This window comes from Trichomycterus rosablanca, chromosome 13, assembly GCF_030014385.1.
Source record: "Trichomycterus rosablanca isolate fTriRos1 chromosome 13, fTriRos1.hap1, whole genome shotgun sequence".
In the NCBI taxonomy this organism is placed as follows: Eukaryota; Metazoa; Chordata; class Actinopteri; order Siluriformes; family Trichomycteridae; genus Trichomycterus; species Trichomycterus rosablanca.
This window is the reverse complement of record NC_086000.1, coordinates 38,028,202-38,042,073: the sequence shown is the minus strand read 5'-3', so window position 1 is coordinate 38,042,073 and position 13,872 is coordinate 38,028,202. Positions and strand designations below refer to the sequence as shown.

General features: G+C 44.2%; 1 protein-coding gene across 8 annotated transcripts in view; it reads right to left on the bottom strand.

The window, feature by feature from the left end:
- The window catches only part of edaradd (EDAR-associated death domain), a 33,996-nt gene extending 20,969 nt beyond the window's left edge, over window positions 1–13,027 (bottom strand). For all 8 annotated transcript variants that reach the window (XR_010014274.1, XR_010014271.1, XR_010014272.1 and 5 more), the window contains exons 1-2: window positions 12,883–13,027; window positions 1,038–1,099 (exon numbers count right to left, since the gene is read on the bottom strand). Coding sequence is in view for 4 of the 8 variants with exons in the window: in XM_063007364.1 (XP_062863434.1) it covers window positions 1,038–1,099; window positions 12,883–12,940 (120 nt within the window). In the remaining 4 variants the exon portion in view is untranslated. The remainder of the gene's footprint in view (window positions 1–1,037; window positions 1,100–12,882) is intronic.
- Between the last annotated feature and the right edge of the window lie 845 nt (window positions 13,028–13,872).

The following is a 13,872-nucleotide window of genomic DNA, read 5'->3' as shown; positions in this document are numbered from 1 at the left end:
AATTAATTTTTTTTTTCTATTTTATTTACGCATTTTCTCCCAATTTATCATAGTCGAGCAGGTGAGGAGGGTATATCGCTGCTCACACATCCTCCGACCAGCGCACAGCCCTTAGCGGAGCCCTTTTTCACCATGCGCCCCTTACACGGCGTTCGAAGACCCCACGTACATAGTCCGGTCATCCCGCCCTAGCAGAAACGTGTCTGCCGCAGGCACCGCCGATTACGTCCGCTAGATGGCGCCCAGACGACCCTTGGCGACACCGAGTTTTGATCCAAGGAGTTCAGAAAGAATCTCGGCGCTGGTGTGATAGCGGAATGTCCCGCTGCTCCACCTGGGCGCTCTATCATTCAATGTAGTAGAGCTCTAGTCATAACTAATCGTGACTGTGTAAGGCGTAAATAGGGCTGGTTCGATCTCACCCATCAGAATAAACATGGAACAGTGGTCCTGTACCAAGGGTAACCCAAAGGTCACTGTGCCGAGGGGAATGTTTAGATGTAATCCTGGACACACTACATAACAGGATGAATTAGAAGCTGGTGGAACATGCCGAGCCAGCTGTACATGCCCAAGAGAGACAGATGTGGACAGTAGGGCTGGGCGGTGTGACCAAAAAATTTTGTATCGTGGTATTTTATGCTTCTAAACCGCCGGCACGCCTCATTTTTGTTTATTTTTTCCCCCCACCATATACAGGAAACCTCTCTTATCTGTTAACACTGTTATACTAACGCTACCTGGCTAACAAGTGAGCTGTACTTAATCTGCACGGCGCTCCATATTATATGATTTGCTGCCTACTGAAGCTACAGCTGTTGTATTAACTGCGTTACGGTATGGAGGTATGTGAAAAATCCATACAGTACGAGGAATCAAAGCCGGTATACTGAAGGTACCGTCATACCGCCCAGCTCTAGCGGAAAATAAAAGCCCTCGCTCCTGATTTCCTTTGTTTATGTTAGCAGAAGTGTGAAAGTCGCTCAGCTCAGGGGTCCAACTCAAATTCATCATTTTGTAAATTTTCGGTTACTCACCATATCCGAAGAGAAGGTGCTGGGATCGATGTCCTCCACCGGCTCAGACGCGATACTTCCTCCTGAGGACACAAAACCCAGAAGATGTACAGATAAAAAAAAAAAAAAACACACACACACACACACACACATTTACAGACGGGGGCAAAACAGGAACTGGGCATGACGTAGATGGTTTCGGTTTAGCTCTTCTGAGAAAGTGGGAACTCTTCAAAGCTCTGTCGGAAATGCACAGGAACTCTGACGGCGTGACAGACTGACCAAGCCAGAGAAACGACCGCCGGACCCGGACGAGAAACGATCCGTCGGGTCCGAGAGGTGTTTAGGACGTGGTAATGAGATAATAAAACGGATTCTGATCCGTATCGGTGGTCAGGAAGCCCGTTAGGCGCTACTAATGCTATGAGTAGAACTGAGTGTTGGTGTAGGCTGTGGACGGAAAATGGAAATTCGGTGAGTTTATCTCACCACCTCATAAACGCATTTCCAAATTTCAGATGTGACTAAAGGTCTACAGGATGTCCACCTCCAATTTACCCTTTTGTTCAAACAGAACATCAGTGCACTCGTGGTAAATACGCAAATACGTTTCCTCCACTGAGACTGACGGGTACACAGGGGACACCTCTGACAGGTACACCGTCACAAAAAAGACACCTCCTTTACTAGGACTGACGGGTACACAAGAGACACCTCCCTTCACTGGGACCGACAGGCACACTGTCCCAAAAAAGACACCTCCTTTACTAGGACTGACAGGTACACTGTCACAAAAAAGACACCTCCTTTACTAGGACTGACAGGTACACAGGAGACATCTCCTTTACTGGTACACTGTCCCAAAGAAGACACCTCCTTTACTGGGACTGACAGGTACACTGTCACAAAGAAGACACCTCCCTTCACTGGGACCGACAGGCACACTGTCACAAAAAAGACACCTCCTTTACTGGGACTGACAGGCACACTGTCACAAAAAAGACACCTCCTTTACTGGGACTGACAGGTACACAGGAGACATCTCCTTTACTGGTACACTGTCCCAAAAAAGACACCTCCTTTACTAGGACTGACGGGTACACAGGAGACATCTCCTTTACTGGTACACTGTCCCAAAGAAGACACCTCCTTTACTGGGACTGACAGGTACACTGTCACAAAGAAGACACCTCCCTTCACTGGGACCGACAGGCACACTGTCACAAAAAAGACACCTCCTTTACTGGGACTGACAGGCACACTGTCACAAAAAAGACACCTCCTTTACTGGGACTGACAGGTACACAGGAGACATCTCCTTTACTGGTACACTGTCCCAAAAAAGACACCTCCTTTACTAGGACTGACGGGTACACAAGAGACACCTCCCTTCACTGGGACCGACAGGCACACTGTCCCAAAAAAGACACCTCCTTTACTAGGACTGACAGGTACACTGTCACAAAAAAGACACCTCCTTTACTAGGACTGACAGGTACACAGGAGACATCTCCTTTACTGGTACACTGTCCCAAAGAAGACACCTCCTTTACTGGGACTGACAGGTACACTGTCACAAAGAAGACACCTCCCTTCACTGGGACCGACAGGCACACTGTCACAAAAAAGACACCTCCTTTACTGGGACTGACAGGCACACTGTCACAAAAAAGACACCTCCTTTACTGGGACTGACAGGTACACAGGAGACATCTCCTTTACTGGTACACTGTCCCAAAAAAGACACCTCCTTTACTAGGACTGACGGGTACACAGGAGACATCTCCTTTACTGGTACACTGTCCCAAAGAAGACACCTCCTTTACTGGGACTGACGGGTACACTGTCCCAAAAAAGACACCTCCTTTACTAGGACTGACAGGTACACTGTCCCAAAAAAGACACCTCTTTTACCGAGACTGACGGGTACACTGTTCCACAGAAGACACCTCCTTTACTAGGACTGAAAGGTACACTGTCCCAAAAAAGACACCTCCTTTACCAAGACTGACGGGTACACTGTTCCACAGAAGACACCTCCTTTACTGGGACTGAAAGGTACACTGTCCCTAAAAAGACACCTCCTTTACCAAGACTGACGGGTACACTGTTCCACAGAAGACACCTTCTTTACTAGGACTGACAGGTACACAGGAGACACCTCCTTTACTGGTACACTGTCCCAAAGAAGACACCTCCTTTACTGGGACTGAAAGGTACACTGTCCCAAAAAAGACACCTCCTTTACTAGGACTGACAGGTACACAGGAGACATCTCCTTTACTGGTACACTGTCCCAAAGAAGACACCTCCTTTACTGGGACTGAAAGGTACACTGTCACAAAAAAGACAACTCCTTTACCAAGACTGATGGGTACACTGTTCCACAGAAGACACCTCCTTTACTGGGACTGAAAGGTACACTGTCCCAAAAAAGACACCTCCTTTACCAAGACTGACGGGTACACTGTTCCACAGAAGACACCTCCTTTACTGGGACTGAAAGGTACACTGTCCCAAAAAAGACACCTCCTTTACTAGGACTGACAGGTACACAGGAGACATCTCCTTTACTGGTACACTGTCCCAAAGAAGACACCTCCTTTACTGGGACTGAAAGGTACACTGTCCCAAAAAAGACACCTCCTTTACCAAGACTGACGGGTACACTGTTCCACAGAAGACACCTCCTTTACTGGGACTGAAAGGTACACTGTCCCTAAAAAGACACCTCCTTTACCAAGACTGACGGGTACACTGTTCCACAGAAGACACCTTCTTTACTAGGACTGACAGGTACACAGGAGACACCTCCTTTACTGGTACACTGTCCCAAAGAAGACACCTCCTTTACTGGGACTGAAAGGTACACTGTCCCAAAAAAGACACCTCCTTTACTAGGACTGACAGGTACACAGGAGACACCTCCTTTACTGGTACACTGTCCCAAAGAAGACACCTCCTTTACTGGGACTGAAAGGTACACTGTCACAAAAAAGACAACTCCTTTACCAAGACTGATGGGTACACTGTTCCACAGAAGACACCTCCTTTACTGGGACTGAAAGGTACACTGTCACAAAAAAGACAACTCCTTTACTGGGATTGACAGGTACACTGTCCCAAAAAAGACACCTCCTTTACCAAGACTGACGGGTACACTGTTCCACAGAAGACACCTCCTTTACTAGGACTGACAGGTACACAGGAGACACCTCCTTTACTGGTACACTGTCCCAAAAAAGACAACTCCTTTACTAGGACTGACGGGTACACTGTCCCAAAAAAGACACCTCCTTTACTAGGACTGACGGGTACACTGTCCCAAAAAAGACAACTCCTTTACTAGGACTGACGGGTACACTGTCCCAAAAAAGACAACTCCTTTACTAGGACTGACAGGTACACTGTCCCAAAAAAGACACCTCCTTTACCGAGACTGACGGGTACACTGTTCCACAGAAGACACCTCCTTTACTGGGACTGAAAGGTACACTGTCACAAAAAAGACACCTCCTTTAGTGGGACTGACAGGTACACAGGGGACGCCTCCCTCAATGGGACTGACAGATACACAGGAGACACTCCTTTACTAGGACTGACAGGTACACAGGAGACACCTCCTTTACTGGGACTGACAGGTACACCAGAGATGCCTTCTTTACTGGGACTGGCAGATACACAGGGGGCGTCTCCTTCAGTTAGACTGACAGGTACCCAGGAGACACCTCCTTTACTGGGACTGACCGGTACACAGGAGACACCTATGTTACTTGGACTGACAGGTACACAGGGGGTGTCTCCTTCAGTGGGACTAATAAGTACACAGGAGACACTCCTTAACTGGGACTGACAGGTACACAAGAGACACCTCCTTTAATGGGACTGGCAGAAATATCGTGAACAACTCATTCAGGGGACAAATACAGTTTTTCAGAGCCCTTACTCCTACTCCAAACCCTAGAGATGTAAACCTTGAATGGGCCTCCATGTGGTCTGTATGTTTTATTTACACTTCTTTTATTTTACTCATTTTTTTTTACCAACTGCCTGATCTGTATCTTTTAACTGGAGTCCCACAAGGTTCTGCACTTAGTCCTGTCCACTTTTCCATATACACCAGCTAGTGCTGGACAATAATTCGATATCGATATATATCGCGATAGAAAATGTTTCAATAACGGTGATATGATTTTTAAACAAATTCGATCGATATGCTTATGTAAGTGCATGATGACGTGCGCCACAGTTACCGCTCTGATTACGCTACCTACAACACGGTGGATATTAGCGGCTAAATGAGTTCAACAGCTGTGAGTGACAGTCAATCTGCGACCAGCCGTTCGAGGGGAAAAAAAGTCTGTGTGACTCTGAAAGTCTCCGGTGCACCAACAGACACACATTAGGCCCATATCTAATCATATCTATACGTCTAAACCAATCAGAGATAGTGAAGGGCGGGACCAGCGTCATCACCGGCGGGCGTTACACAGCGAAATATCATGACTGAGTGTGTAGAATATGTGTGAGCATCTGTGCTGCTGTTACAGATGTTGGTTTTCATGTAAAAACATCAATCGAATATCGGTGATTAGAAGACGTGACGTGTTCGTCTCAGTTGTTGTTTTCTTTAGTTCATTAACGTGAGAAGAGTTTTGCGCTTCGCTTTCACCGCGACTCTCGGCGTAAATAACCGATTTGCTCAGCGCTCGACTCGAGAGATAAAACATCATTAATGTTCCACAACACGAACATCCATCTGTGTGAAATAACCATCAAACCCAGTCTAACAGCTCCACATGTATCTGGATTTAGCTGGATTTACTTCACGTTAAACGTTGTTCGTTCTGTCCGGGTCACTTTTACCACGTCATATCACACAGTTCATCTTTTTTAAGGCGCTTTAAAAATATCAGCGGCAAACTGACTCAAAATGTAATAATGTCATGTGATGTCGCCTATGTCAATAATATGCGTCTCGTTACTGCATTAACCATATATAATATTCTTATCATTTAATGAGATGTGCAGTTTGAAGATCTTGAGTTTAAATTTCAGCTCAGTGAAGCACTTTAATCACCAACACTTTTTCAGTAAGTTACATTTCGTGTAGAATTGTGCTTCAGATAAAGAACTTTATGTTGACCAGATTGTTAGTTAATCATTATCAATCAAAGTCAGTATTAAAAAAAGTGAACCTGTAAAACAGGTGTTAAATGCGATGCGGTTGAAAATTTGGGTGCACCTAACTTTTGTGCTGGTGCACCTAAGAAAAGAAGTTAGGCACACCAGTGCAACCAGCGCAAAAAGTTAGTCTAGAGCCCTGAGTGTTGCCAGATTGGGCGGTTTTCCTCTAAATTGGGCTTTTTTTTTTTTTTCACTTCCATTTAAAAGAAAATATTCAGTTTTAAGAAGCTCCAGCATTGTGGAAGGATATTAAAAGTAAAGTGAATTTTCAATGCTGATTTGGCTTAATAGTGTTGGTCAGTCTGTATTATATTGTTGAAAGAAAATTAAAATGTGTTTTCCATGCGTTCACGCTAGCATGTTCTGGGGTTCAAATGAGTCTCATCAGTACACACAAGTTTGCAGCCAAATGATCAAGTATTGCAAAGGAATATCTTTGAAATTCTTCCTCATAATGTTAAGGTTATAGGCTATAATTTAGTTTTTTACTTGTCAGGGAAAATGAGAAAAAATAAAAAGCTTATTATGCTGGGCTTGATGTAATTCTACATGGTACTCACTGCCTGTATAGGTAAACGAGTGAGTGACCAAAACACTACTAGATCCACAGCAACCTGCCACATACAAAAAATAAGTTATCAGACAGTTTCTGTGCCGCCCCTGTGTGAGCAGTGGTCTCAGTCTGGCCACCCATATAGAAATTGTCTGGCTCCGCCACTGTCCACAGTTGAAAAAGAAGCAGATGAAATAGCTGATAAGAGATGAAGGACTGATTCAGTCGTGTATTCAGCTTTATTCAGTATTATTCATATCGATACCGGAATTATATCGTATCGACCGAAATTAGGAGTTATATCGTGATATAAATTTTAGCCATATCGTCCAGCCCTAACACCAGCTTGAGCGTACAGTGCATGTTAGGGCACAGACTTGGACCACATTGCCGTCCAGAAGTCTGTTCATTGTGTGATAAGATAAAAATATTACTAGATTTTTATTGGAATTGGATGTGACTCAATTTATCCACGTATGACTAAAGGTGACTTTAATAATATGAACCCAAAAAGTCATGTCGGGAAGGGACTGCAAGGTGTGATCTTGACCACAAACTGAGACACGCTGAAACCAAACCCGAAATACCCTGAAGTACCAGCAGTAACAGGAAGGACGAAGAGCTTAACATGAAAAGTTATTTCACTTCCCATGAGAAGCATTAAACAGGCGTTTTTTCATACAGGTCCAATAGTTCTGATCCAAACTAAGTCTCTCCGCTGTATCTAGCCTGGCGGATCAGGGCGACCATTGTTTGTGCTCGGCGGAGGGAATGCGGCGGGCGTGTAGCCGCTCGCCCGGGATGAACTCGAGGAGATGAAATGAAAACCACATCAGAAAATATCTGGCTGCAGGGCTGCCCTAGCTCTCAGATTAGACGCACCTCCACCGGCACACGGCCACGCCCAGTTACAGGAAAGACAAAGAAAGTAGGATGCCAAGATGATGCTAGAGAAAATGTTACAGGAACCCTAATGCACATGTATGGAGGGAATCGAACATGGCGCCGATTATCTGCCTTTGATCCGCTGTTTCGTACAGGAACCTCCGGTTTACTTCAGCATTAAGCTTCATACCTGACTGTCTCTGTCTGAACATGACATGATTTGCATGTGTTTATTTGGGGTGGGGCGGGGGGGGGGGGCGGTGTTTAAGACCATGCATTAATAGCAGCACTGCACTGGAACTTTCTAAAAAATAGATGCAGGATGCATGTACATACACCGATCAGCCATAACATTAAAACCACCTCCTTGTTTCCTTTTTATCAGCTCCACTTACCATATAGAAGCACTTTGTAGTTCTACAATTACTGACTGTAGTCCATCTGTTTCTCTACATGCTTTGTTAGCTCCTTTCATGCTGTTCTTCAATGGTCAGGACCCCCACAGGACCACCTCTGTGTGTGTTGTGCTGGTATGAGTGGATCCGACACAGCGGCGCTGCTGGAGTTTTGAAACACCGTGTCCACTCACTGTCCACTCTATTAGACACTCCTACCTAGTCGGTCCACCTTGTAGATGTAAAGTCAGAGACGATCGCTCATCTATTGCTGCTGTTTGAGTCGCTCATCTTCTAGACCTTCATCAGTGGGCACAGGACGCTGCCCACGGGGCGCTGTCGGCTGGATATTTTTGGTCGGTGGACTGTTCTCAGTCCAGCAGTGACAGTGAGGTGTTTAAAAACTCCAGCAGCGCTGCTGTGTCTGATCCACTCATACCAGCGCAACACACACTAACACACCACCACCATGTCAGTGTCACTGCAGTGCTGAGAATCATCCACCACCTAAATAATACCTGCTCTGTGGTGGTCCTGTGGGGGTCCTGACCATTGAAGAACAGCATGAAAGTGGGTAACAAAGCATGCAGAGAAACAGATGGACTACAGTCAGTAATTGTAGAACTACAAAGTGCTTCTATATGGTAAGTGGAGCTGATAAAATGGACAGTGAGTGTAGAAACAAGGAGGTGGTTCTAATGTTATGGCTGATCGGTGTACAGTCTAAGCAATTGAGGTTTAAGGGCCTTGCTCAAGAGCCCAACAATGGCAACCTGTCGATGGTGAGGCTTAAACCAGCAACTTTCCGATTACTAGTCCAGTATCGCTACACTAAGCTACAGCTGCCTTTGTTAAATAGCTGTCTGTCGGCTCGTTTATTCACCATTAATTATGCAACCTAGTCTGCTCTCTAGGACTCTAGGACTGTCACTGAACTGATGATCAGGGCTCTCAAATCGAAACAGCATCGGAAACTTTGGTCTTTGCCAATGCATGAAAATGTAGAATCGTTTACTCCAGTGATGAACTTTAATGAGTAACCTTGAAGAATTGAGCTCAGGTGATGTTATGCTAGCTCATTACCGCTGGGATCCAGGGTTCGAAACCCCAGAGGTGCTATCGGCTGGTCTGGCGTCTACATACAGACACGATCGACTATGTCTGAAAGGGGCTGGAATGGCCGAGGACCAGCGATAGACTGCCGTCCTGTCCAGGGTGTGTCACAGCATTGTGCTCGTTGATTTTGGGCAAGTCGCACCCACCGCGACCCTGTCCAGGATTAAACACTGGTAAAGACTGGGCCATTTCGCTGAATTGGTGCTATTTCCATTCCCAGGACGTTATATGTATAAATGTTTATAAAAATCAACTTTAAAATGCATTTTTAATTGAGCACATTAATCTAAATGCAAATTTAGGATTTATAATTTAATACATCAATAAAAAAAAAAACCTATAAGACTGAATAATAGTATTAGTTCACGTCCCCTCTCTAACCCGACACTTTAGAATGAAATATAAGAGTGAAATCAGTCAGAAATGCTTTTATGTTCCATGTTTTTAATCTTTATTTTCCATCGGAAATGTAGAATAATGTGGTTCAAATCCCCTCAGTCCTGTTACCCTCACACATTCATCCTTCTAAAAAATCACATTTAGAACAGAAATGATCATTATCTGTGTCTACTGAAGCTCACAAGAGGAGCATTAGCAGGTTCTCCCTTTCCCCCCTGTATGTTTGATAATATTGTAACTCTGACTGAGTAGATTCGTCTCCACCTTCATTCTTTAGTTTAAAAAGAACATTTAGTGATAAGTCACTAGACCGTGCCCGGCGTTCTGGTGAATTTAGCATGTTCTCCATGCTGCTATATTTCACGTGTTTACTAATTCTAGGTATTTTCAGTCCTGTTACTCATATACAGCTTTACCGTCCTACTTATAAACCTTGTAATAATGAAACAAATGCCTGAGATTTGATCAAAACACATTCTGAGTAGTTAAGTGTGTGTTACTAGATTCAGTGTTGAACAAAGATAAAAAATAAGGTTTAATTTTATCTAATTACTACATGCAAACGGCTCCCATTCGTTGAAACGGCCCAACTACACCCAAATGATCTTGGTCTCAGGTAAGTAAGGTAGGTAAGTGTGTGCGGCACTGCTACGTCTCGTGGATCATTAGGGCTTCAGGGTAAGAACTGCTAGCTTTGTACAACTTTTGGCCCTGACACACGAGGTAAAAACCCTTCATTCGCCCAAACATGATTCTTATAACTGATTCATCAATGGAAAATCATAACTGGCACAACGTTCTCAAAGGTAAATTAATAAAAGTGGATTAAAAGCTCAAATGAAATAAATTACATCTCAAATATACACAGATCAGCCATAACATTAAAACCACCTCCTTGTTTCTACACTCACTGTCCATTTTATCAGCTCCACTTACCATATAGAAGCACTTTGTAGTTCTACAATTACTGACTGTAGTCCATCTGTTTAGGTGGTGGATGCTTCTCAGCACTGCAGTGACACTGACATGGTGCTGGTGTGTTAGTGTGTGTTGTGCTGGTATGAGTGGATCAGACACAGCGGCGCTGCTGGAGTTTTTAAACACCTCACTGTCGCTGCTGGACTGAGAATCGTCCACCTAACCAAAAATATCCAGCCGACGGCGCCCCGTGTGCAGCGTCCTGTGACCACTGATGAAGGTCTAGAAGATAACAGCAGCAATAGATGAGCGATCGTCTCTGACCTTACATCTACAAGGTGGACCGACTAGGTAGGAGCGTCTAATAGAGTGGACACGGTGTTTCAAAACTCCAGCAGCGCTGCTGTGTCTGATCCACTCATACCAGCACAACACACACTAACACACCACCACCACGTCAGTGTAAATACCTGCTCTGTGGGGGTTCTGACTGTTGAAGAACAGCATGAAAGGGGGTAACAAAGCATGTAGAGAAACAGATGGACTACAGTCAGTAATTGTAGAACTACAAAGTGCTTCTATATGGTAAGTGGAGCTGATAACATGGAGAGTGAGTGTAGAAACAAGGAGGTGGTTTTAATGTTATGGCTGAATATATAGTGTTTTCCTATATAGTTGTAATTTGTCATACTGTTGTATAATAGTAATCACATTACATAGTCAATATTTTATGTTATTTTACTCTATTTTATTTACTCTAACTGCATTTACTCTGTGCTGGAGCTGCTGTTACACTCGAATTTATCCAATGGGGATCAATAAAGGAATCTTATGGGGAAGACACGTGTGCACAACTTAATGCAAAATTACTAATATAAATTAAGCCTAACGTCTTACGATGAGAGAGTTCCGGCCAGTAAACGGAGACAATGCAACACACTGAATGCAAGACCAGAGAGAGTGGGTCTAAATTTCCTTAGCTTGGCGTCAGGGTGGCACCCTCATGATTAGGTTTGGAATATTTCACATGGAAACCTACATTACTGGACCTTAAGTCACTTTTAGGTTGGTTTTCGTGCAAAACTGAGGGCACAAAAGAGGCGAGTACTTCCAGTTCTGAGAGTGTGAGACGCAACGTACAGGACAAAAACGATGCCCTGTTTTATACATACTACTGTATAATAATAAGTAAGATTTTTTTTTAATATTCACTATATTCTATAGAAGCAGATTAAAGCAATAAAGCACCGTGTGTCCTTGTATATAGCAGAAATGACAATAAAGCCTCCTGAACTTCAACTTAAATGAGCTTAATTAACCTTTACATCAAGGTAAAACTAAACATTTAATCATAAATCATAGTTGTAGCCTGTATATGCATAATCTGATAAAAGTGGACTAGTTCAGTACCAATTTCCATCAGGCAATGAGTCAAATTTGTCTTTTAACTTAGGGACACAGAACAGTGTTCCATACGGCTGATTTTTAATTATAATCCTTTTAAAATAAACACGAGCACAAACCGTCTCCTCGTCTAGTTATTTCTGCAAGTCTAAATTTCCATCATATCAAGTGTCCTAGAATTTGCGGTGCTTTTCTTTGTCTGTGACTGAATGACCAGCCCTTGTACCTCTTCACCCAAAACCCCTTTCACCCATCTGATGGAGGTTTTTTGTCCGAATTTGTCCCAGGGTCTCCCGTCCCACGTGTGAGCGTGTCTCCGGCCGAGCAAGCTTCGCTGAGCCTCGACGGCCTAGGACCGAGTGGACAGAGAAACAGCGCTGTGCTCCCTCATCACGTACTGATCTCGAATCGGTCAGAATTCGTCCCACGGTCTGCTGACTTCTCTGTGCCCATGTGAACAGGGCCAGTTTGCATTCCAAGAACTGGAAAAAAAAAAAAACACTGCAATTCTTTCATGATTAAAAGCTGCCGGAACCACGTGTGGGCGTGTCTACAGCCGAGCAAGCTTCACTGAGCCTCGATGGTGTAGGACCAAGTGAACAGAGAAACAGCACTGTGCTCCCCTGATATCTAAGCTCGTGGTGATGTGAAGCTCGCCTGACTGTGGACAGTGACCTACAGCTCCATTCCATTCCATCATATTCACTATAGGCCTGGGGAATCTCCTTACAGTGTAAAACTAATGGGTTCAGTCAAACTAGCCCTATTTATGTGGGTGGGCACAGAGAAGCCACCAGTGGTAGTCAGTCAATCCCAAAGTTTAATGACTATCTAGAATATTAGATTGTCAAAATTTCCAGAAAAGCCACAATAATTCTTCTAAAAAAGAAGTCAAATTAAGAAATGATAGAAATTAGTTTATAAATAGCCACCATGGCTAACGTATTACTCTCAGGTGAACGTAAACTTTCGACTTAATTAGTAAGACTTTTCACTTTCGTTTACTCACCGAGCGAATCGTCCAGCGCCTTCAAACTGCTCATTTTGATCCTAACAGTGGATAACATAGAGAAAAATTAAAAATAAAAGCTTTAAAACCTCATAAAAATAAACCGAGACTCGGAAGATTCCACACAGCGACCGTTATAGCTCCTTCATTCAAATCGGGTCGCGAGCCCTGCGCGAGACTAATATCAGGGGGGCGTGCACCTGTGAACGACGATTCATAAGCGAGTCGACTCTTCGTTCTAAGCGACTCTGTGCAACACATTGGCATTAAATCAGGGAATCAGATTCATTCAAATGATTCGATTCGTTCCAGCCAGGCGTGTTAAGTGAATAGGACACGCGAGATTCGTCGGAGTTTGATTCGTGAATTGAATCAGTGGGAGGCACGATAGAGCGATTGAGGTGGTGAAGTTGCAACACATCGAGAGTCCTAGAGATCTCGGTTCGATCCCCATCTCCTGTCACTAGCTTACTTTTGCATTAATCAGTGGTGGTGGTGGTGGCGTGTGTGTGACTCTTTCGGTAGGCCTACTCTGGTGTTTTGGCAGGTCCCAAAACCTGCAGAAGGTGGATTGACTGTGATGGAGTGGCTCTTTGTGAATATGAATCAATGTATTTACTTTTAAATGGCCTTCGGTTGTACTTAAATAATTCTAATCCTGATTTGTTTGATTACTAAAGTTGCTGGTTGTTTTGGTTCTGCGCAGAAACACAAACCCCAGAGACCTGGGTTTGATCCTTTCCTGCTAAATAAGGTGTTTACTTATTATTACTCACTTTCTTAACCGTTTATCCAATTGGAGTCGCGGGGAGAACATGCACGGGGAGAACATGCAAACTCCACACAGAAAGGACCCGGACCGCCCCGCCTGGAGATCGAACCCAGGACCTTCTTGCTGTGGGGCGACAGTGCTAGTGCCCATGAGGCGTTTATATCTATTTAAACAATTTAATTTATTTGAGCACACCTATTATTTAACACACTCTAAGT